The following is a 25,850-nucleotide window of genomic DNA, read 5'->3' as shown; positions in this document are numbered from 1 at the left end:
TATGGAGAAGAAAAACAAGAACTCTTTCTAAAAATAAAGGTATAGAAGAATAAGCAAAAAATGTGCAATGTAAATATAGGAGAAGGAAACAAAAAGGTAAGCTTCATCCTTGAAAAGAGTGAGGGAAGTGAAACAGGGAAGAGAAAACCAGGACAATGATGTATGCAGGGCCATATCATTGGCCCTTGTTGGGCATTAATCATTTTTTATTTTTGAGAGCCTGGCAAACAGGGTGCTCTCAAAAAAATATTTGTTGAATGAATAGCACTAGGGAGCCAAAGGGTTAAGGACTCAAAAGAATTGGGGACATAGTTGAAGCATAAATGAAAAACTGTTGAAAACTGAAGTTAGGGCTAATTAGACTAGAAAGGCTGTGGGGTTATGGAAGAATAGGATAATCCTTAGGTAGCACCAAGAATAAATTAATTTAGTGTATTTACTTTTTGAAGGGCTAGGTGTTCTGAAGAAAGCATGGTTTCTAGAGGTAAGCAATTCCGGAGGTCTTCTGCTATGCTTTTCAACATAACGTCATTATTATCTTGAGTGAATTCATCAAAATCTCCTGGGGGGGAAAAAAAAGCTTATAGTTGTCATCATACCTAGACTAATGGTATCCATATAATAGATATATTTTCCATCATATAGCATCAATTTGTACAATAACAACAAATAAATCTAACCAATAACAGATTCAAGTCCTAACAAAAGTTCTACTTAAAGTATTGAGTGTTTTGGGAGGCAAGAAGACAGGATGGGTAAATTCACATCTAACGGGTACAATGCACAGTATCTGGGTGAAGGGCACACTTATAACTTTTAAGAATTTTAAGAATTCAGAATGCTATTTTCATATAATAATTAAAACTTAGATGATCTTTTATAGCTTATAAAGTTCTTTCATGTAGAAACTAAGTCAATTAACTATTATAATATCCATGTGAGGAAGAAAAACAAGATTACATTTCAGATTCAGATTTACTTGATTAGGAAACTGAGTGTTCTAAGGTTAAATGAATTACCAAAAGTTGCAAAGCAGGCCAACAGCTGCACAAGGACATAAACCTGTTTGCTGCCCATAAACAATGTACTCTTCCCCAGCCCCCACAGTACCACCGAGTCCCTACATACAAAGATTCTTTCTCTGCATAACTTTCCCTTGAGCCATAGTAGTTACTACTTCTATTTGCCTCTCTGGCTTGATGTAGGAAGGCTTTTTAGCTCTTTTTTCTTTTCTCACATATCTAGTATAATGCTCTAAGCTATTACTTCAAATTATTCCTAGGAGGAAGCAGAATATAAATTACAGAGAAACAAAAATACTATTGAGATACATTCCAAATTGTTTTAGGCAGAATTTAAATAGCATGTTTTATGCATTTTGCCCCTAAACTGACCTTTTTCATCGTATTCCTACAATCTAATTAATTTTTCCCAGGCGCTAATACCTAAATCTGCTTAGTTTCCCTATATATATATAATATTGTATGGAAGCCTCTATCACTCAAATTTAATTCTCATATCACTCATACCAGTGCTTCTCTCAATTTGTAAATGGTATAACTAAAGAATCCAATAAAAAAAAACCTCATTATATGAAACTAAAATATTTTATGCTCTAACTTCCTTGGAATTACTTCTGTAACATAAACAAACCATGTTATAAAAAACATGGTTTCGGCCAGGTGTGGTGGCTCACGCCTATAATCCTAGCACTCTGGGAGGCCAAGGTGGGCAGATTGCTCGAGGTCAGGAGTTCGAAACCAGCCTGAGCAAGAGCGAGATCCCGTCTCTACTATAAATAGAAAGAAATTAATTGGACAACTAATATATATAGAAAAAATTAGCCGGGCACAGTGGTGCATGCCTGTAGTCCCATGTACTCGAGAGGCTGAGACAGGAGGATTGCTTGGGCCCAGGAGTCTGAGGTTGCCATGAGCTAGGCTGACGCCACGGTGCTCATTCTAGCCTGGGCAACAAAGCGAGACTCTGTCTCAAAACAAAATAAAACAAAACAAAAAAACATGGTTTCATATGAGTTTGGCTTATAAAACCAGAGTCTCAGAGTGGAAAGGGAACTTAGACAATGACCTCTTACCAAATGGCAGAACACTACATATAAATCTTTGATATGTGATATATAGTTGTTCAGTTTTTACTTTAACAAATCCAGGGACAGCATTTCTTCCTCAGATTGAGCCAGAATCTGCCTCCCTCTAATATTAACTCATTTTTAAAATTTCAGCCTGAGAGGTATCATGTTTATTGCTGTACATTTACTGAATGAGCACTTAAGGCATGCTAGACTTTATGCAGTGCTTTTTACAGTCTTTAACTCTAAGAGCCCTATAGGTGGCACTATTATCATCTCTATTTTATAACAAAGAATCTGGGATCACAAGATTAAGTTACTTGCCTCAACTCATAGCAGCCAGAAAGTGTTAGAGTCTGGACTTAAATGCTTGTCTATATCTGAATTCTGAATTATTATGCCAGGAAGCCTCTCTAAAGTGCAAAGGCGGCAGCTAGTAACAGTTCTCTTATCACTACCTTAGTCTTCCCTAGCTCTTCCCTTCTCCCTAGCTCTGACTATGGATCTTCCTACGATGTGGTAGCCATATTCTTTGCCATCTGGTTGCTATCTTCTGGATTTGTTCAATAGTCCCTTTAAATATGGGACTATTTAAACTGAACACAGTTTGGCAATCTAGTTCTCTAATCCATGATTACTTTAGCTTATTTTCTTCTGTTTTCATTTTGCAGCATTCCAGGGCTCCAACTGCCACTGCTACCAGTTATCAATCTAGTTGGAAGGAGTAGTGGTAGCAATAGAGGCCTAAATGTCTTAAACAATCACATGTCAAGATCTAGGAAGTTGGAGAAATAAAAGTCAGGAAAGGCTGCAAATTCTGGACAATCACAATGGATTTTCACCTGCTCCCCTAATTAAATGTGTTTATTTAGGAGTCAATCCCCCAATTAATGTATCAACAGTCAAGATGAGAAACACTTATGAATTTGTGTATTGAATTACTCCATTATCAAAAAAGGCATTAATAAATGAAGATTGCATTTGTTTTACTTCAATACCAGGTAAAAATGAGAATTGGCATCCCTTACCCTGGACAACGAACCTTGATTCAAACATATTCAAGGGTAAAAAGAGATTTATTTATAACAGGGATTCTTCACTCTGATCCTTGTTAAGAGGATCCAAACATGGGCTTTATATGGTCAACAAAGGGCCTAAATTTGTGTGTTTGGGTATATACATAAATATATATATATATATATATAGTTTCCAGGAAGAATGTTAATAGATCTTTAATAGCTAATATTCACTGAATACTGTAGGTAAGGCACTGTTCGACATGCTCTACATGCATTCACTTTTGATCCCTAAAACATCTCTAGAAAATAGTACAATTATTTCCCCATTTCTGGCTTCAGAGTCCATGTTATCAAGCCTACTTAAGACTGATAAGATGAAGGTTAAGAATCACTCACCTAAAATAATTTCTCTTAGTTGGGCTCCAGTTCTAATTCTTGACTCTTGGTTAAAACTATCTTTACTTATTTAGCTGGGTTTGACCTTGTCCTTTGGAATTCTATCTCTGGAACAAACTTAATAGCAGTGAAAGAGAGGACTTTGGAGCCATACTGTCTGAATTGGAATCCTAGGCCTACCACTTATTTAGGTGAGTGACCTAATTTTCTGAGCCTCAGCTGCCTCATCTAAAATGGAAATAACAACCCTTACCAAAGGATTATTTTGAGGATTAACTGAGTTATGATACATCACATGTTTAGAACGTTGCCTTAAAACTGTTATCAGCCATAATAAGCATTCAATAAATGTTAATTACTATTTGAGGATCAGTGAGGTTAAGTGTGATGAACTCATTTTCCAAAGCTGCATTTTAAAAATGTTGGCAATTTCATGAATCAGTAAGAAAATATGTCCAATTTAATCATTTTGGTAAGATATAAAAACTCATCTACACATTTTCCTAAATGTTTTTATTCTAAGTGTCTTCTTGTTCAAATGTCATTGATTCATAATTGTTAATGGGTACTTTCAGACTTTAAGTGGGAAATTTTCAGCTCAAGAAGGTTAAAATTAGTTTTATTATCTGTAGTGTGGTAGGCAATTAACTTCTGAAAAGAATAGCAAGACTTTTCCCCTAATAATGGTTATAAAAACAGATCAGAAAGGCATATAATAGGATATTACTCAAGTGTATAAAACTGGAATTCACTTTAACATTATAGTTGTCTTTAGGCATCTGTGGGGGAACTGGTTCTAGGACTACCCATGGATACCAACATATGTGGATACTCAAGTCCCTTATGTAAAACAGCACAGTATTTCCCGAATACTTTAAATCATCTCAAGATTACTTGTGATACCTAATACAATGTAAATGCTACATAAGTAGTTGTTAAGCTATATTGTTTTTTTAAAATTTGTATTATTCTTTATTTTTTTTCCCCTAATATTTTTGATCCTCGGTTGGTTGAATTCTTGGATGTGGAACCTGCGGATATGGAGCGCCAACTGTATATCATAAGCATTTATTCTTCATCACTAAAATTAAAACATTATTATTTTTTAAGGCTGTGTAATATCCCATCATAGATGTAGTCTTTATTTAACCATTCACTTCTATCCCTGGACAGTTAGATATAATTGTAACTATGAAAAACTAGAAAACTGGGAACACTACAACTAATGTTTTGGCATGCATCATCTCTTTGCATCTCTATGTCCTTAATATGAATTTTTACAAATGGAAGTACTTAAACATTTTAAAGGCTTTTGCCACATATTTGCAAATTTCTTTCCTTAAAGATTATATCAATTTACTCTAACAGAAATGAATATGTGTTTCATCAAGCCCTCACAGCAATAAATATTACCATAAAAACAAACTTGGTTGTTTTATTAATAATTTGCATTTATTTATTTACTAGTGAGGCAGAACATCTTTTAACTCGTGTAATAGCTATTTCAGAATGTGTAGTAACAGTATGCTGCTTGGAAAAGGATTAAAGGAAGGTGCTAATCAGCTGCCTGAGGACAGTAAAATTTTTTTCAAATTATTCACATAGGTGGGAAGGAAATGGAGAAAGAAAAGCTTCTTTAAAGTGCTTGGATTATAGGTGTAAGCCACTGCGCTTAGCCCTATTTTTTTAAATTTTATTTTTAATTGACAAATAACACTTTTTGTTTTTGAAAAAACAATCTATTTTTAATATTTCATATATTTGATAACTTTCACAAATTCATATAGTTTCAAATTTCATATGTAAGTGGGAAGGGAATAGAGAAAGAAGAGTTTCTCTAAAGGGCAAATCTAATACTTTAATATTTCCTACTTATATTTAATTAAATATATGGGGAATGAAAAGTCACCAAAGCTGATGTTTGAGTCAAACTTCACTTTTTATCTCTAGTCAGTTACTAAATCATACCTCTTTTTCTTTCTTTTGAATCCCATTTTCTCCTCATTTCCACTTCAACTACTTCGAAGCCAGACATCCCCTTACACTTCAAATGGCATTAAAAACTCCTAACTAGCTCCCTAGTGAGGGAGCTAACTATCTCCTAACTAGCTCCCTAGTTGGCAGGCCTCAATTTTTCTGGCACCAGGGACCAATTTTTTCTGGGGGGCGGCGGGTGGTGATGCTGGTCTGGTTTCTAGCAAGCCATGTACTGGTACCTGGTTTGGGGTTTGGGAACCACAATTCCACACTTTAAAATCTGATTATCAGCTTCTCCCCTCTAGATAATATCTTGTACATGTATTTTAAACTAAACTTGCTTAAACTTCATTTTCATTTTATTTCCCTTCCTTACTTTTTTATTTTTCAGTGAATCTTCCATATCACTAGAGTCTAACCATCCTATTTTCTTTCTTTTTCCTTTTTTTTTTTTTGAGACAGGGTTTTTGCTCTGTTACCCAGGCTGGAATGCAGTGGCGTGATTATAGTTCATTGTAACCTCAAATCCTCCCACTTCAGCCTCCCAAGTAGCTGAGACTATCGGTTCACGCCACCATGCCCAGCTAATATAAAATTTTTTTTGTAGAAATGGGGTTTTGCTATGTTGTTCAGGCTGGTTTCCAACTCCTGGTTTCAAGTGATCTCACCTCTGCCTCCCAAAGTGCTTGGATTACAGGCATAAGCCACTATTTTTGCCTTGCCCTATTTTTTTAATGTTTTTTTTTTAACTAATAGTTTGTTTTTGAAAAAACAATCTATTTTTAATATTATTTCATATATTTGATAACTTTCACAAATTCATATAGTTTCAATAAAGATAAAATCTTTAAGTTACATGGATGCTTAATATTAATACAATGTAGAATGTATGCTGTCTGACAAATATAATTAGATCCTAGACTCCTTTTTAGATTTGTGGGAATTTCAAAGAACTTCTAATGGCTCTGAGTTGCTGCTCAGTGACATGTTCAATTCTGCTCAATGAAGATACATTTAAAATAAAGGATACAGGCTGGGCTAAGTGGCTCATGCCTGTAATCCTAGCACTCTGGGAGGACGAGGCGGATGGATTGCTCAAGGTCAGGAGTTCGAGACCAGCTTGAACAAGAGCGAGACCCGGTCTCTATTATAAATAGAAAGAAATTAATTGGCTAACTAAATATATATATATATATATATATATAGCTGGGCATGGTGGTACATGCCTGTAATCCCAGCTACTTGGGAGGCTGAGGCAGTAGGATTGCTTGAGCCCAGGAGTTTTAGGTTGCTGTGAGCTAAGCTGACACCATGGCACTCCAGCCCAGGCAACTGAAATAAATAAAATAAAGGATACAGAGAAACTTCTACAAGTTTCTAGATACCTACTATTATTTTAAGCATTTAAATATTTTCTTGATGATTTTGTTAATTTCCTTATAACAAATCCTAATTTTCTATCCCTTGGAACTTGATCCTTAATTGAAAATGTTATGGACTATTAGTTTGACTTCTTAATTTATATTGCCATATCCAGGAAAAATTGAGAAGTTTCAGAATAGCATTTTTTAATAGATTGTTACTCCAATGTATTTTTTTATATGCCTATTGGCAACCCCAATTGTAGTTCTGGCTCTCAGCTTCCTTCACTTAAAGGACTGCAGTCAGTCTCCTACACCAGTGGTCCCCAACTTTTCTGGCACCAGAGACCAGTTTCACAGAAGACAATTTTTTCTGGAGGGCAGCGGGTGGTGATGCTGGTCTGGTTTCTAGCAAGCCATGGACTGGTACCTGGTCTGGGGTTTGGGAACCACAGTTCCACACTTTTATTTTATTTTTTTTTTATTTTTTTATTTTTATTTTTATTTTTTTATAAGTATGTAAAGGCTTGATTTTTTTTTATTTTATTTTATTTTTTTCACAGTTCCACACTTTAAAATCTAGATCAAAAGCTCATTTTATTTATCTTTTAAGAGATAGGGTCTCTCTCTGTTGCCTAGACAGGATCACAGCTCACTGCAGCTTCAAATGCCTGGACTCAAGCAATCCTCCTGCCTCAAGTCTCCTGACTATTTAGGATTACAGGCACATGCTACAGAGACAGGTCTTTCTATGTTGCCTAGGCTGTTCTGGAACTCCTGGCCTCAAGCAACTCTCTCCACCCCCCAGCCCATAAGCTACTGAGCCCAGCTCAAAAAACCACTTTATACACATCCAGAAATAGAAGGGCACAGATCATCTGCCACAGGATCAGAAACAATGAGCTGAGCTATTGCTGTATTTTAAACTGCTTTTTACTTTTGCAGGGCAGGGGAGCTTATCTTTGCCTGCTTTGACCCTCAGACTTACCATATTAGTGCTTACTCTTTCCTATACATTTGTGCTGAGCTGTACCAATGTAAAAAGGCTTCTACCTTTGTATCTTCTACATCTTTAGTTTGTAGTAGACATTGACGTGTGCTTGGCTCTGCCCTGGTCCAAGCTTTTGGTTCCACTAGCATGATCCTAAATGACCCCAAATTTTGGTGTAATAATCTCACTACCCCTTTGAGATCAAGAATTTTATTCTTCCTTTTATTTAAAATTGTGATTTTTACCTGTCAACAATATTAACTGTTTTCTAGTTTTAATAAACTTGATGAAACTCAAAACCAAACTCATACTGAACATGTATTGTTGTCCTTACTATTCCATTAAATGGTATAAAGATTCAAGAAGTTATAATTATTAAAGGTCTAAGCAAATATTACACAAGAATCTTTATTTAGTTATTTTAGACAGCGTTTTGCTTTATTGCTTAAGATAGATAGAGTGCAGTGGCACCATCATAACTCACTGCAACCTTAAGCTCCTGGGCTCAAGCAATCTTCCTGCCTTAGCCTCCTGTATAGCTAGGAATAGTAGAGTGAGACCCCATGCACAACTAATCTTTTAAATTTTTTGTAGTGTTGTGTCTCACTGTGTTGCTCAGACTGGTCTCAAGTGATTGTCCTGCCTTGTCCTCTCAAAGTGCTGGGATTACAGAGGCATGAGCCACCATGCCCTGCCCAAGTAAGGTATTATTTAAACGACTTAAGCCTAGAGATGGAAAAAAAAAATATTTTCCGCCCACTGGAAAAAGGAAATCTAATTAGGAAAATGAAAAACAGTTTTTTGAGAGAATCTTTTGTTCTGTTGTTAGACTACTTCATAAAAAAGGCACACTAACAGTTTCAGTTTGGGAAGATGAAAAAGTTCTGGAGATGGATAGCAGTGATGGTTATACAACAATATGAATGTACTTAATGCCACTGAATTGTACACTAAAAAATGGTTAAAATGGTAAATTTTATTTTCTGTATATTATACCACAATAAAAAAGGCATACTAATACGCTACCTTTTTTAGGATTATAAAAAAAGACACTCCATTTTAAGCTGACACTCTCACTTCTTAAAATATTCATGTTAATAAGCGTTCTTCAGAAACTCAAGTTGCTTCCTAAATTGTTTAATTGGATGAGTTTCCTGACTACAGGGTCAGTTAGAGAGGCACTTCTGTACCTTTAACAAAAAGTCAAAATTTATTCTTTAGCCAATGATACTGGTTCTTCTTGTTTAAAAAATTTTCATCCAAAACATGCTTTCAAGTCTTCCTGATTTTGAAAAATGGAGTCTTAATTGATGCCTCTAAAATTTGAGATTTACATTGCAAATGGCTCTACAAGATTGAAATCTTCTTGAAGGCAAGGATGTTTTGGTAATTGTACAATTGCCAGAGCTGGGCAGTATGTGTCATTTTTGAAGGCATTCAATGCTTTTGGAATAAATGACCTCATACTGAGGAAAAAAATGAAAATTGGTACTGTTTTATACAAACAGAATATGATGAATGAAACAGGCAATACAGGGTTTAAATGAAGTGAGTGGAGACAACACATTTTGGAAATTCCTATCTTGAAATAATCTTGTATATGTGCATAAATATGACGCTATATGTCCCGTTTGCTATACTTTCCAGGATAAAGTTGTCAGATGTTTAAGTTAATTTTAGTTTAGTATCTTATCTAAAACGACTCCTAAAATGTGTAATAATAATTATTATAATACTTAAATCTATCAATTGACTCCAACATCACACAGAGAATTTTAGGAATAGGTCAAGGTTAAAAATCTAAAACTGGGAGTCATTAGCAAACAAGGATCTTTAAGGTCATGAGAGTCTGGATGAAAACCGTAAGAATTAACATTTAGCGATATAGAGGCATAGTATTGTTTAGTATGCCATCAAACAAGGAATATCCCATTTTCTTGTGCTTTCACCAGGCTTCACTTTGACAGAATACATCTATCCCATTTTTCAGTAACCAGAGCTAATTACCACACTACCTCAAGTCTAACTTGTGCTTTTTATTATTTCTATTATTAATCATGTTAAGTTTAAAATCAAAGTTTCTTCCTCCTTTTCCCCCCACTCCCCAAATACTGCCATTAAATGGTTATTTCACAATCAAGAAAATAAATGCACTAGCTACAGGTGATTTTATCTGCATGGTAAAAGCTTCCAATTTCACAGCCTCAAACCTCTCTTGCAAAGTGCTTTTTCAGGTAGTATTCTATCAATCTTCACAAGTTTGTGGGAGTAATGGGGAGAAAACCCTTTCAGAAAAAGGGTTAAGCACAAGAAGGCTCTAGAGGCTTGTCCGAAGTCTGCAGCAAAATCCTAAACCACCTAGGACCCGGTCTTCCTGAGCACTCAGTCGCGCAAGCGGTACTCAGAGAGGTCCAACACCTGAGGCGTGCCTCGGTCAACCTACCCCACTGGAGAGCAGAGGACAGCACAGCGACCCCGTGGAAGGCTTTTGGCCTCACCCCGCCTAAATCCCCAGGCCAGAGCCCACACAGCAAATCCTTGCCCCAACCGCCTGCCTCTAGTCACTTACGGGTGGTTCGCATCCACTGGAGCAGCGCCGGGCAGTCTGCCGGAGCTACATTACGGAGAAGCTGTAGTATTGCTCGCTTCGCAGAGGGCAATTCCATGTTTCCGCAGCAAGCAGCGCCGGGCTGGCTCGCACTGCGCACGCGCAGGCAGAGGCTGGCCTGAACAGCGACCCCTCGGCGGAAACGCCTCTCTCGCTGCGAAAGCCCTAAGACCCGCCTCCTTATGGAGGCTTCACGTGCGCCAGGGAATCCCTACCTTCAATCCCACTCCCATCTCTCATCATTCCACTTTTAGCTGGCAGTGCTTAGTGTAGTCACATTTTCCTAAGGTGGGTCCTAGAGATCTGACTTATTGCTCGAGGTCACAGCGCTTTAGAGCCTCCTATTTTACCACTCACTTTGCTGCTGCAGTTACTCAGCAGTAGGAAACTAAAGCCAAAGCCAGTGGAAGCAAACATACTCCTCTCCAAACCCTTCCACGAGAAACACTGAAGGAACGCAGCGGTGTGCCCCGGAAGCGGAAGTGCATCCCCTTCATGAAAGGCTGGACTACTCTGAGTGGTGACGTTTCCTCATTGGGCGGAAGGTTCGGTGGCAGTCGTCGGTCTTCCAGCTGGTGGGAGTTGGCGTCGCGGTGCTGGGCGCTGGGACCCTAGTTTATGTAGTTTGGGAAGCCGGGTTGTGGGGTCATACCTGTCTGCTGCTTCCAGCTTTCTTGGAATTCCTCCCACGGCCTGAGGCCTCGCCAAGGAATCCCCGGCCCTTTAGGGCCACGGTGTTAGCGGTGCCTTTTGCGGTAAGTGTCTTCTTTTTCCCGCCCCAGATTATGGAGGGGCAGCCCCAGCTCTACTTAGGAGGTGAGAGACTCTAGAGGGAGCCGGCTTCCCTGGCCACCTGACTTCCCTGGCCGTCGTCACCGGCTCTGAGGTGCTTTGGCCCTTCTTTATCTCGTGTTCCATCAGAAGTTATATTAAAAGATGAGATGTGACCCTTTTAAGTTGTCTTCATGTTTACCGGAGCCAAATAAGATGTAGGCAGTTGCAGGCCTGACACTTTGTTTTGCTTTCCTGAACAAGAATTTAGATGAGGCTACTTCCCTGAAAACCTTTTGACGTATACCAGAATTTTTCCCCTATGTGTTCACAGTGCTTAACACATGTCCTCCGTGTAGTAGACGTTCAATAAATGAATAAGGAACATCAGTTCAATGTCAGTGATGTTTTAAAATATACTGATGACTCTTTCTGTACCATTTGACACTACTGACAACCCGTTTTCTGAAACTTTCCCCTATTGGCTTTCTTCCTAACTATCCTCACCTGATTCTTTAATATGCTTTATTCAACAAAATATTTAATCATTCTTGGCTATGGGGCTACAAAAATGAAGGACATTAGCCTTGCCATTGAGAAACTAATAGTACAGTGAGAGAAATACACATAAATATACATTATATCAAGATGAGTAATGAGAAACATTAGTTAGGTATAAAGAGCCATAGAGAGCTATGGGAACACACAGGCCTTAATGTGCTCCTTAGGAGATTTGTGACCCTGAGGAAGTTGCTATTCCAATCTAGCCTCAGTTTCCTTATCTACCTAATAGCTTCATTATGAAGATGAAAGGAGATTAGGTAACTAACATGTTTGGTACAGAGCCCAGAATTTAGCAATGGTGGTGCCAAAGGGGAGGGGAGGGAAACATTTCCCTCAAACCCCTTCCCCTCAATTTTTTGATATGGTCAATTAACATTTTCTAGGTTAATATAGAGTACTATGCAAAATCATCTTCAAGCCCTCCTTCCAAACTGATTGCTCCTCTGACCCCCATCTTGCTGTTTGATATAATTGAACATAACCTGTGCAGAATTAATGCAGAAGAGTCTGATGGTATGATGCATAATTTATTTTATGGAGTTAAGAAGGGAACCTTGTCTGTGTTAAACTGTGGTGTAATTGATTGATTTGGAGTTAGAATTTTTCTCATGCTGGTACAATCTTTGGAGCACATAGTAGGTGTTTAATGAATGAATAACTAAATGATAAAAGTGGCAACTCTGTCTTAATCTCTAGTCTATTGATTACTATCGCTCTAATTCTCCCAAGAAGCACTTTGGAAAATAATTTTCCCCTTGACTTAAAAAATAATACTTTTTAGTCATTACCAAAAACTTGGAAATTACAAAAAGATATAAGTAAGAAAATAAAAATTTAACTAGTTATTCATCATCCAGTGATTACAAATGTTATTTTTAATAGATGTATTAATGGATGTTTTAAAATATAATTCTTATACAGTTTACCTAAAGTGTACAATTTAAAGGTTTTTAGTGTATTTACAGAGTTGTACAACTATCACATCATCAATTTTAGAACATTTTGATTACCCTGTGAAGAAACCCCATGTCCATTAGTAATCACTCCCCATTTTACTCCTTCTCCTGAGCCCTAAGCAACTATTAATCCACTTTTATGTCTTTATAGATTTGCCTAGTCTGAAAAGTTCACATAAATGGAATCATAATATGTGATCTTTTGTGACTGGCTTCTTTCAGTTAGCGTAATGCTTTCAAGATTCATCCCTGTTGTAGCATATGTTCAGTACTTCATTTCTTTTTATTGCCTAGTGCTATACCATTGTATGGATATACTGCATTTTACTTATCCATTTGTTAGTGAGGGATATTTGGGTTGTTTCTACTCTTTGGCTATTATGAATAATGATACTGTGACCATTCATGTATACTTTTTTTTTTTTGAGACATTGTCTGGTTCTGTTGCCCTGACTAGAGTGCAGTGGCGTCATCATAGCTCACTGCAATCTCAAACTACTGCGCTCAAGCGATTGTCCTATTGCAGCCTCCTGAGTAGCTGGGACTATAGGTGTGTACCACCATGCCAGGCAAATTTTTTCTATTTTTAGTAGAGATGGGGTCTCCCTCTTAATCAGGCTGGTCTTGAACTCCCGAGCTCAATTGATCCTCTCACCTCAGCCTCCCAGAGTGATAGGATTACAGTTGTTAGCCACCATGCCTGGCCATGTACAAGTTTTTGTTTAGATGTGTGCCTGCCTTTCTATTGGATATGCACCTAGGAGTGGAATTGCTGGGTCATATAGTAACTTTGTGTTTAACATTTTATGGATTTGCCACACCTGTTTTCCAAAGAGCTGCACCATTTTACATTCCCACCAGTGGTGTATGAGGTTTCTGATTTCTCTACATCCTTGCCAACACTTATTATTGTCTTTTTGATTATAGGTATCCTAGTGTGGGTATAAGGTGATATCTCATTATGGTTTTGATTTACAATTCTCTGATTTCTAATGTTATTTTTTGATATTTGTTTTTAGACTGTGTTTAACAAAATATGGATTAGACAATATATGCAGTTTTGTAGTATTTTGCATTTAAGCCTGTTTTTAGTGTTAGCAAGCATATTTCACAAAAGAATTTTCCTAATTTCTGCTTCCCTCTTTACTCTCCCCCAAAACCATAATTCTTGTGAAAACTTGCCTAAATTAATATACCTTGAAAATAAAATCTATAGTAATATATATCAAATTATTATTTCTTGCTACCAGGGGATGGGAGTGGGTAGGATTAGGAGAATTATATTTTCTACCTAAAATATTTCTATAATGTTTGAATTTTTACAATGAACATGTATCCTCTTATAATCACAAAACATAAAGGTGAATTATTTCCTTGGGGGACCAAGTAGATTAAGCATGAAAACAATTCCTAAATGTGAAAGTCATAATTAACACCATAAATTTAGTCATTCAAGTATAATAATTTTATCAGATACAATATCTATAGGCCATTTTGTTAACTACATTTACTTTTATGTGGTCCTAGACTTTGAACACATGCTATGCAGAATTTAAAAAAATATATATATTTAGTATTATAGTCAGGAAAGCAAATATTGATTATGAGCTTTTGACTAGTATCTAAAAAGGTTTACAGTCGTCCCTCAGTATTCTCTGGGAGTACTGGTTCTAGAAGACTTGTCATAGATACCAAAATCTGTGGGTACTCAAGTCCCCGTGTTTTTTGCATATAACCTGTGTACATCTTCCTGTATACTTGAAAGCATCTCTTGATTATTTACAGTACTTAATACAATATGTGAATAGTTGGTTTACTATACTGTTATACTCTGTATACTATGTAAATAGTTGTTATACTGTATTGTTTAGCAAATGATAAGAAAAAGTCTGTACATGTTCAATACAGATGCAATTTTTTTCCAGAATATTTTGATCTGTGATTGGTTCAGTCCACAGTTGTGGAACCCACAGATACAGAGGGCCAACTGTACTATGTAGAAGTGATTTTTCTAAGGATTTTGCTAAAAATGATATATTTGTATATTTAGTTCTTAGGACTAATTGATTCAGGAAGTCATTGACAAGGACTTAGAAGAACTTTTTGTAGGGATTTTGTTGTAATAGGATTTGAAATCTCTAATGATTAGAGTTTGTTTATATAATCTCAGGTCAGGGAAAGTTCTGGCAGGAATACTTTAATTGTTTATGTAAAGAAGGATGGCTCTCTGGACGCTGCAACTGCTACTGAATAAAAACCAGGTAATGGCACTAAATGTTAAAGATTCCAGGGGTGTTTCCAGGGTGATGGGATGGGCATTTTTTAGTAGGGTTGTTCAGAAAATTTCCAGCTTACTTACACTCTAGATAATATATGGAGAGCTAGTTGGTATCATTCAAGAAAGAAAGGGAGTTAATAGTTAATATGCTAGGAAATTGCAGGCAGTTTTATACATATTGTCTCATTTAATCCTCACAACAGCCCTTCAGGGTAATGGTATTATCTCCATTTTGCAGGTGAGGAAAGTGAGGCTCAGAGAGATTAAGTAACTTGCCCAAAGTAACACAGCCAGTATGTAACAGAGCTGGGATTTGAATCCAAGTCTGTCAGACTTCAAAGCCCATGCTCTTTCCAGTACTTCACACTGCAGCAGGTAAGTATGATACTTGGCCCTGTGCTTGCCTTACTTAGGGCACCCTCAAGTTGAACCTGTTTCCATTACTCACTATTCAACTCCTGGTCACACTCCAGTTAGAAGAACCTATGACTTGGGCCAAGATCAGTCCTTGTATGTACTGTACTGTACTGCAGTGGTAGTTACCTGTTCTTTCTGGGCATTGCAATTACTCTTCCACAAAGAGCAATGTGCATCTTTGCTTTCAAAATATGATTTCTTCTATTATAGTATAGCAGCAAAATTTGTCCCTGGAGCCAGGCACATTGACTTATGCCTGTTATCCCAGTATTTTGGGAGGCTGAGGTGGGAGGATCACTTGAGACCAGGAGTTGGAGATCATCCTGGGCAACATAGACCCTGTCTCTACAAAAAGTTAAAAAATTAGCTGGCCATGATAGTGCATACCTGTAGTCCCAGCTACTTAGAAGGCTGAGGTCAGAGGATTGCTTGAGCCCAGGAGTTGGAAGTTACAGTGAGTTATGATCATGCCACTGCACTCTGGTTTTGGCGATAGAGCCAGACCCTTGTCTCAAAAAAAGAAAAAAAAAATTTGTCCCAGCTAACGTATTCAACCCTATCATTTAAAGCATCATTTATACTCTAGGACTTAAGGCTGGGTAGCCAAAGGACTGTGGGAAGTCATTTTGCATTTTTGGTAGGGAATAGCTGTTCTGTTCCCTAACCTGCTTATATCACAAAATTGTTGTGAGGGTAGAATGAGATAATAGATGTTAAACTATTGAAGGTACTGTGTCATAATCCCTTACCTTTCTGGAAACCCCATATAAATAGAGATTTTTTTTGTGTATGAAATTCTAGCATATACAGATTTATTTCTGTAAATCTTTTTAGTTAGCCAAGAGAATTTTGAGTGAGTGTACTTGAATTGTGGATTAATTTGAGATTTAGGGTTAGCTATTAACACAAAAAAGGTGTCTTGCATTTTAGTGTACATATCATAACAAGGTAAGGTTAATTTTTAAGTCTTGGAAATGCGTGGTAGGGAAATTCTGGAAAGTTATACTAAGTATTGGCAAATGAATATATTAAATGTACAGTATCAGTTACCCAGGTCATTGATTGTCTTTTGATTCATCATATTGTCTTCATTGGTTTATTTTAGTGGCCTTTAACAGATATTTGTAAGACTTTTCATGGCTTTGGTTACCTGGTCTTGCTTTTTCCCTATGGTCTTAAATATATCATTTCGTTCATTCATAAAGTTCATTTTTATTAAAGGTTTACTATGTAAGACTGAGAATAGATAAAGCAGTGAGCACACAGGAGAGAACAAAAGAGACAAAAATCCCTACCCTCATGCAGCTTACTTTTCAATAGGGAGATTATAGATTACAAATAATACAAGAATTTCATGTGTAAATTGATAATAGAACAATTGAAAAAATAAAAGGGAGAGGGTTTGCATTTTTAAATAAGGCTTCTTTGAGAAATGGCATCTGGACAGTGATCTGAAGGAGATGAGGGAGAGAGCTATGTTGTTAACTAGGGGAAGAGCCTGCTGGCTAATACTGAGGTACTGAGCTGGAGATGACTAGTAGCAACAGCAAGGAGGTCAGTAGCACAGACGTGTGTGTGTATGTGTGTGCACACGCTTGCGCATGCACGTTTATGTATTTGGGGGTGCCTTATGGTTCATTCTGAGGACTTTACCTCTGTGTGCAATAGGAAGTCAGTGAGATTTTAAGCAGAGTTTTAACAGTTTTCAGAAACACATCGTTGGAAATTACAGAGGAAACACTATTAATTAAAAGGTATTGCTGGGCGCGGTGGCTCACGCCTGTAATCCTAGCTCTCTGGGAGGCCTAGGCAGGCGGATTGCTTGAGGTCAGGAGTTCAAAACCAGCCTGAGCATGAGCGAGACCCCGTCTCTACTATAAATAGAAAGAAATTAATTGGCCAACTAATATATATAGAAAAAATTAGCCGGGCATGGTGGCCCATGCCTGTAGTCCCAGCCACTTGGGAGGCTGAGGCAGAAGGATTGCTTGAGCCCAGGAGTTTGCGGTTGCTGTGAGCTAGGCTAATGCCATGGCACTCACTCTAGCCTGGGCAACAAAGCGAGACTGTCTCAAAAAAAAAAAAAAAAAAAAAAGGTATTATTAGGTGTTATTCTTCCTCTACTAAAGTGCAGGTTTTTATTTAAGGCAAAAATATTTTAAAATACATTGCGAATAAGTACATATATAAGGAAAAGTATATCAGAAAACCTCACAGAAGTTTATTTTTTAATTTAATTTATTTAAAAGAACCAGTTAACCTGGGAAGTTAGATTTATTTATAGCTCTTTAAGATGAAGGATGATCGGTTTATGACATGATCATCAGAAAAGTTAATTGTGGTGTCATAAATAGGGTTATATCACTCTTGGTAGCACAGTGGTAAAGGAGATGAACTGAAACATCTGAATCTTATGTCTTACATAAATAATATTAACTTAAGTGTTAATAATTATTTAGTATAATGGGTATGGGATAAGAAATAATAAGTCCAGGATCTTTTCCATGAAGTAATTGCTCTTTCAGGTTAAGTAACCATGTAATTGTAAAAAAAAACTTATGGTAAGCACATTTTTTTGAATTTATCAAGTGTTGGTAATGATTTCTTTTTAAGTTCTAAATTACAAATTTTACTTGAGTGGAAGTGTAGTGTTTAATTTATAGATCAACCTGGGGATGTCTCTTTGCCAGTTTTAAGTCCTAGAATGCATTTTTCCTTCCTGACTCTTTTGACTCACCTCACCTCTCTACTCTTTCTCTATTAGATGAGTCAGCTATTTTGTCTCCTGTTTCCATTATTTTTAATCTCCTGTGTACTCTGTAGATGGGATCTAGACTGGATAGTTTTGGTTGACTAAATTAGTAAATTAGCTTGGAAGGGTTACCAAAAAAGTTATTTTGAACAATTAACTTTTCTCCCAGTATTATGTATATTGGACAGTTGGTATTTCTTTATTTTTTTATTTATTTATTTTTTTTATTTTTTTAGTCAGAATTTGACATGGGTATGGTATTTCTTTAAACCTAGTTTTTAGAGCCCTTTGAAACTTATATTTCCTTCTAACTATGTAGCCCTCTGTCCTGATCAGAATGTCTCATTTACTGTCCCTCAGATCGTGCTCAGTAATCTGTTAAGTACAGTGCACATGGAAGGCATAAGTATGTCCTGGGCCTTTTCCATGTTGTCATTTCTTATGCCATTTTATCTTCCTCAAATTCCCTTTCATCCTTTTCTCCACTTATCGAGATTCCACCCATATTTCAGGATCAAATTCACATTCAGTTGTTCCAATATAGTTTATTCTGGCTATCTTAGCCTAGAATATTTTTTCTTCCTTTGTATTTTTGTAGATTAATCATTGGCAGTTAACCCTAAACTGCCATTGCTAGCTTTGAAGTATCTCTTTACCATTATTAGTGGGTTCTCCAGAGAAGCAGAACCAATAGGGTGTGTGTATAAGTGTGTGTGTGTGTGTGTGTGTGTGTGCGCGTGTGTGCGTGCACGAGAGAGAGAGAGAGAGAGAGAGAGAGAGAGAGAGAGAGAGAGAGAGAGAGAGAGAGAGAGAGAGAGAGAGAGAGAGAGAGAGAGAGAGATTGATTGATTACAAGGAATTGGCTCAGGCAGTTATGGAGACTGACAAGTCCCAAATCTTGCAGGATGACTTGACAAGCTGGAGATGCAGTGGTGTAGATCCAGCTGGGATCCAAAGGCCTGAGAACTAGGAGAGTCAATGGTATAGTTCCCATGTGAAGGCTAGCAGACTTGAGACCCAGAAAGAACCAATGTTTCAGTTGGAAGACAGGAAAACACTGATGTCCCAATTCCTAGACAGCCAGGCAGAAAAGATGCTTTCTTAGTATTTATTTTGCTGTTCATTTGTGTGCCTTGTCTTACCAGCTAATAGATAAGCATCTTGAGATCAGGGTCTCCAAATTGTATTTGCTTGTTTACCATCCATGAGTCCTTGTATCCTTACATGTTTATCCGTATACTTTGTAGAGCTGGAAAGCGTTTTTGCAGTTATCTGTAAAGTTGAGGAATCAGGAACAGCTTTAAAATGGGAAGAGTAGTAATTTATCTCTTTCCTTGGTGGTTAGAAAAATAAGATAAAGTAATGTGTGTGGAATCATTTAGCACAGTGCCTGTCATATAGTTAATACGGTTAATGGCTCAACAGTTGCTTTTCTTTGTACTAGAAAAGTTAAGTGATTTATTAATTAAAACCTTTTGTTTTTTGCTTAGGAGCAAAAATCAAAGTAGTTTGCAGAGTCCTTTAATGTGGGAAATTAGGCAACATTCCTGGAGATTTCACCTTTTTTTAATCTTTCTTTTCATTTAAAATGTACACGATACATCATTGTGTTATTCACATTCATAAGTAATGTACCAAAAAAGAGAATATATTTAATTTGAGATCATGTCATTATTTCCTCAAAGGATATTATGTGACATGTTAATTTTTGCTGGTTTATATACAAGATTCCAATTAGGTGTTCAAACACAGACATCATAACCAAGTGGCAGTTTTATCTTTTGGATATGACTATATTGAAGCACAGGTTGAGGCAATAGAAGCTGATATTACTGTATTTAAACACTAGAGTAATTTTACTTTTCTTTAGAAATCTTCAGTCATGGAAAATGAAATTGATTGTTCTCAAACATTTTCATTTAATTTTGTTTCCTTTCTAGGGTTCCTTATAAGTACATCTTAAAGCCTTCAAGATGGTTCTAGCAGACCTTGGAAGAAAAATAACATCAGCATTACGCTCATTGAGCAATGCCACCATTATCAATGAAGAGGTATGTAAAATATTATGTGAGGCTGGCTATGCCTATAATCCTAGCACTTTGGGAGGCCAAGGCGGGAAGATTGCTTGAGGCCAAGAGTTTGAGACCAGCCTGGGCAACATGGCAAGACTCCATCTCTACAAAAAATTAAAAAATTGGCCAGGTGTGGTGACTCATGCCTGTAATCCTAGCACTCTGGGAGGCCGAGGCGGTAGGATCATTCAAGGTCAGGAGTTCTAAACCAGCCAAGCAAGAGCGAGACCCTCCTCTCTATTAAAAATAGAAAGAAATTACTTGGACAGCTAAAAATATATAGATAAAATTAGCTGGGCATGGTGGTGCATGCCCATAGACCCAGCTACTCGAGAGGCTAAGTCATAAGGATCGCTTGAGCTTGGGAGTTTGAGGTTGCTGTGAGCTAGGCTGACGCCATGGCACTCTAGCCCAGGCAACAGACTGAGACTCTGTCTCAAAAAAAAAAATTAAAAAATTAGCCAGCATGTTGACGCTCTTCTGCAGTCCCAACTGCTTGGGAGGTTGAAGCAGGAGGATCACTTGAGCCCAGTAATTCAAGGCTGTAGTGAGCTATGATCATGGCACTATACTCCAGCCTGGGCAACAGAGCAAGACCTTGTCTCAAAAACAACAACAACAAAAAAAAAACCTGTGCAATATGTATGATTATATATCATCACTAGCATTGGGGAGATGGATTATTAGTAATCTCTGTGTTTGTTTTGGTGTAGATTTAATACTTTAGGTAAAAAAAGCCGTATATAATAAGTAGTGTTTTTTATTGAGAAATCAACTATCATACTATTACTTCAACTTTCTATAAAGAATTCTGCAAAAAAAAAAGACCCAAAACAAAAATGACCTGAGCTTACATATAATGATACATATATTTTAACTTTTGAAAATGGCTTAAATCTGGAAATGTACTTTTGCTTTTTCCCTTAACATAGATGTAAAACTTCACTATCTTGCTTCTTTCTTCTTGGCTAGCCATGTGCTTATCTGACAATTTCTCTGTGACTTTTACTCAGCATTCTTCTTGTAAGGCTAGGATTTTATCTTGGCTACTTTGATTCATTTTCATTGAAATCCTCGTTTAGTTTTGGGGATTTTGTAAGCTGACTTCTTATATCATATCTGAAATACTCTTCTTGGCTGTATTGTTTTAAGTTTAAGCTATTTCTTATTTTTCTTTTTATTTTTCTTTTACTTAAGTTTGCGAGATCTGAAAGTTTAAGCTATTTCTTTCTCCCATTTTTTCCCTACAAATTTACCTTAATGGCTTATTAATTGAAAAAGATTATTATAGTTCACAATTATATTTTATGTTTTATATTAACAATGGAAAAAGTATTGAATTTGGTATTAGAAGATGTTGCTTAGAGTCCCACTTTAGCTAATTAGTAGCTGTGTGATATAAATTTGGGCATATCAACCACAGATTTCATTAATGTATAAATGGAAAAATAGCATTTACCTTACAAAATGGTTTAAGGATCAAATGAACTTTCTAACTTGGAGGTTGTAAAAAAATTCTAATATAGAATCTGATCTCAACACTTTAATAAGCTGATGGAATTAAATAATTTTGAGACCATCTTAGAGATCACCTAGTATAGCCTCTTAATGGAAACAGAAAATCAATTTCACATGCTTATTTATTGGAAGAACCAGTATTAGAATCTTTTTTTCTGATTCCTCACCCAGTGCTTTTTCTAATAATCCTTATTAAATAATAAAGTATAACTTAAACCATTGTTTAGTCTTGTAATTCAGAATACATAACTTTCCAAACAGTTTTACCTGTTGTGTAGCCCTTATGCTCTTTGTGTTTATAGTCAAGAAAAAGGAAACCAGTGGAGAAGTGCTTTGGTGGGAAATAAAGTAACCTCTGATGCTTGAATTTGTCACTTCTATGTTTCTGATACTGTAGTGCTAGCAAATTAACAAGAAGGAATCCCTCCAATGAAAGATCAGTTCCAGTTTTATAAGATACTTTTAATGAGGGATAGAGAAAACTGATAAACCTCTGTATGCGTATGAAGTCAGTTGAAGGAGATAATTCATTCAAGAAGTATTTGAGGTCCTACATTTTTGAAGTCATTTTTGCTGGCACAAGAAATATAACAGTGAACAAAATAGACCAAAATTCCTTCCCTTATGGAGCTTACATTGTAGTTTGCAAGCATTTACATACTTGTGTAGCTAAAGCCTCATCTTTTCATAGGACTTTATAATCTATTACTTTTAGCCATAGCACCTTGCACTTTAGCAAACATGTAATAATAGTTATTAGTAGAAGATAGCTTCCTTTCCAATTTTATTCCTCTGCTCTGAGTAGAAATGGTAAGACTGGGTAATTTTCTTTTGTCAGTGTTTTTCTCCGTGGTTGTTCAGTTAAGAAAAGCAAATATTGTTGCTATATACCATTGTGTATTAATATCAGCAATAAGAGCTCTTTGGTGACAGAAATTATCAGTGGCAGCATCTATTGCATAATAATTTTCTTTGGCTTGAATATTATGTTTATTATTACTCTAATATAGAAATAAAGTTATAGTAATTAATACTTGTTTATATAAAACTAAATGAGATGTCTTATTTTGACAAAATGACTGGGCACTTAATAAGATAATCTCACGAAAGCTAACTGAAAAGCTCTCTGGCCCCCCCTCCCCCAATAATGTAGTATTATTTTATCTTTACTAAGCTATGGTAGTATATGATAACTGATCAACCATTGTTTTTATGTCATTGAAATGATACACTGGGTGTTTTAAATTTTTGTTTTTTATTTTCAGGTATTAAATGCTATGCTAAAAGAAGTTTGTACAGCATTATTGGAAGCAGATGTTAATATTAAATTAGTGAAGCAACTAAGAGAAAATGTTAAGTAAGTTAAATTAATCAGGTAATAAACATGCAAAACTAAGCTTAATTTACTGGGTTAAAGAGCTAACTAGAAAAGTTTGCTATATCCTGAATCATTTCTACTCTACAGCACTGAAAAAATATAGAACTCATATGTTGGAAGTTTGTGTTTAGTATATTTCCGTAATGATGGTTCAAAGAATAATCTACATGTGGCTTTCATTTAATTATGGATTTTTTTCTATTTTACTAGTCCTTTATTTGGATGGATTCAATTACACACTGTGTAGTATTTAATATAAAAAAAACTTTTTAACAATTCAGATTAGTGCCATTTTATTGTCTTTGGTCTTAAGATGATATTAATCAGCCTCCTCATTAATGGAGAATTGTATTCTCTTTTATTCTCTTTTTGGTTTCTCTGTCCATATTTGAATGAAGAAGTAATATGTGTGGTGTCAGTTATTGTATTCATTGAAAGAGACACCGACTGGGCAGGACACATAGAACAATATAGGTACCTCAGTTGAATCCCAGCCCTTATCATAGTCAAGACATCTCTCCTTTTTGTATTGTTAAACTGGGAATAAGTATAGGATTACTAGCATTTAAGCATTTACAACTAGAGAAAGTAGTCCTGTTTTCTATTGGTTGTAAAGACGTATAAAATATATAAGCAGCAAGAAAAATAAATAAAACTAGTACTTTGCAATGATATTAGGACAAATTAGTATTTATACTTTCAAAATAAAAGCCTTGAAAAACTAACCAAAGTCTTGCATCTGATATTTAATGGTAAAGTTCTTTATGGTATATAGCCTTATGAATCCATAATAATTATATGCTTGTTAGAATTAGAAGACTATTAATATGAATGATAGAATATTCTTACATTCTTTGGGGCAGAAACTTATTTTTTAGAATGTCTTAACTGACTTTTTTCCTCTTTATCCCAATCACTACTGTCATGAAGGTCTGCTATTGATCTTGAAGAGATGGCATCTGGTCTTAACAAAAGAAAAATGATTCAACATGCTGTATTTAAAGAACTTGTGAAGGTAAAAGAATATCAGGATTGTACTGTGATTCTTTAGATGGATAAAAATGCGCTAGTACTACAAAAAATATTATTTTAGAATCATTTAAAATATATTTTTATGGAATATTCACTGTATTAAAATATTAATTAAAGGATTATTAAATTTTCTAAAGTGGCCTATTTTTATTATAGACTTACTGAGTATAGAATTCTGAGTATAGATATGAAGGCTGGTACTATTCCTGCAAAAAGTGCCAGAGCCAAGATGTATAGAGTAAAACTTCACTACAGATTAATTGATGCAAGGGCCTCTCTGAGTTTTTCTTCTTTTAATACCAGGTATCACCTAGTGATGGTCCTACTTTTGTTCAGGAAAATCACACTTGACTTTCTTGTACAAAATTATTCTTTTCTACACTGTCCACTGTGTAAAGAATTCCCTTTGAAAAGATCAAATATTCCAACTCTTGCCTAGATTATGATCAGTTTAGAATTAGTGAAGTTTTATATTCAAGGGGTAAATAATAGACTGTTGCCCTGCCTCACCTTAGAATTGTTACTACTGATGCGGTCATGCAAATTCTGGTGAAAATCTTAAGCTTTAAAAAATATATATGGGTCCAGTGGTAGGGATAAAAAAAAGGTGTTAAAATTTTTTTTTGATGGCTCACGCCTGTAATCCTAGCACTTTGGGAGGCCGAGGCGGGCGGATTGCTCAAGGTCAGGAGTTCGAAACCAGCCTGAGCGAGACCCCGTCTCTACCAAAAATAGAAATAAATTAATTGACCAACTAAAAATATATATACAAAAAATTAGCCGGGCATGGTGGCGCATGCCTGTAGTCCCAGCTACTCGGGAGGCTGAGGCAGTAGGATCGCTGAGCCCCGGAGATTGAGGTTGCTGTGAGCCAGGCTGACACCACGGCACTCACTCTAGCCTGGGCAACAAAGTGAGACTCTGTCTCAAAAAAAAAAAAAAATTTTTTTTTGAGAGCAATGGATACCTGCTAGTAGTCTACAATTATTTTTTCTCACATTGTATGAATATTTTCATTTACTCTTTTGAAAAAAGAAATTCAGACATAAAAGAGATCAGATAATTTTTCCAGTTCATACTTTTCAGTTTGCAGTTGAGAAAAGTGAGACAGCTAGTTAGTGGCAGACTGATATCTGATCTCCAAACTCCTTGTTTAGGATTCTTCAAATTATTTCCAGATTGCTTTTTGTCCTAGCACCTGAGGTCAGCACAGGATGAGTGGATATTTTTATTATTAGGGGTTGGTATCTATAGATAATTCTGGAACATCAAGTGCTTCATTAAGAAGCATTTATTGGCTGCTCAAGGTGGCTTATGCCTGTAATGCCAGTACTTTGGGAGGCTGAGGCTGGAGGATCACTTCTGGAGGCCAGGAGTTCAAGACCACTGTGGGCACCATAGAGAGATTCCTGTCTCTACAAATAATAAAAAAAAAAAACATTAGCTAGGTGTGGGTGCACACCTATAGTTCTAGATACTTGGGAGGCTGAGGTAGAAGGACCCCTTGATCCCAGGAGTTCAAGGTTACAGTGAGCTGTGATTGTGTTTTGCTGTATGGCTTTCCTTGAAATTCAAGCAGACATGAGTAAGACTGGCCCTCATACTCAGAAGCTTAAGGTCTAGAGCAGTGGGACAAAGCAAGGGCAAAGTTATTTTCATAATAATAGTAAG

The 25,850-nt window shown here is 36.3% G+C and overlaps 2 protein-coding genes across 6 annotated transcripts in view; one reads left to right on the top strand and one right to left on the bottom strand.

Moving 5' to 3' along the window:
• The window catches only part of SNX6 (sorting nexin 6), a 334,434-nt gene extending 332,543 nt beyond the window's left edge, over nt 1-1,891 (bottom strand). For both annotated transcript variants that reach the window (XM_012736493.2, XM_076004109.1), the window contains exon 1: nt 1,872-1,891. In XM_012736493.2, the coding sequence (XP_012591947.2) occupies nt 1,872-1,876 (5 nt within the window). In that variant the 5' untranslated portion in view covers nt 1,877-1,891. The remainder of the gene's footprint in view (nt 1-1,871) is intronic.
• A 9,035-nt stretch (nt 1,892-10,926) lies between these two features.
• LOC105855489 (signal recognition particle subunit SRP54) overlaps nt 10,927-25,850 on the top strand; it is an 81,744-nt gene continuing 66,820 nt past the window's right edge. The window contains exons 1-5 of one of the 4 annotated variants that reach the window (XM_076004103.1): nt 10,928-11,196; nt 15,249-15,385; nt 20,120-20,230; nt 23,035-23,126; nt 24,078-24,162. In XM_076004103.1, the coding sequence (XP_075860218.1) occupies nt 20,153-20,230; nt 23,035-23,126; nt 24,078-24,162 (255 nt within the window). In that variant the 5' untranslated portion in view covers nt 10,928-11,196; nt 15,249-15,385; nt 20,120-20,152. Of the gene's footprint in view, nt 11,197-15,248; nt 15,386-17,778; nt 17,989-20,119; nt 20,231-23,034; nt 23,127-24,077; nt 24,163-25,850 lie in introns of those variants that run through there. The other 3 variants (XM_076004106.1, XM_012736498.2, XM_012736499.2) reach the window with 3 other exon arrangements.

Source organism: Microcebus murinus, chromosome 6 (genome assembly GCF_040939455.1).
Source record: "Microcebus murinus isolate Inina chromosome 6, M.murinus_Inina_mat1.0, whole genome shotgun sequence".
Lineage (NCBI taxonomy): Eukaryota > Metazoa > Chordata > Mammalia > Primates > Cheirogaleidae > Microcebus > Microcebus murinus.
Note: the sequence above shows the minus strand (reverse complement) of the source record. Positions and strands in the feature narration are given on the sequence as shown.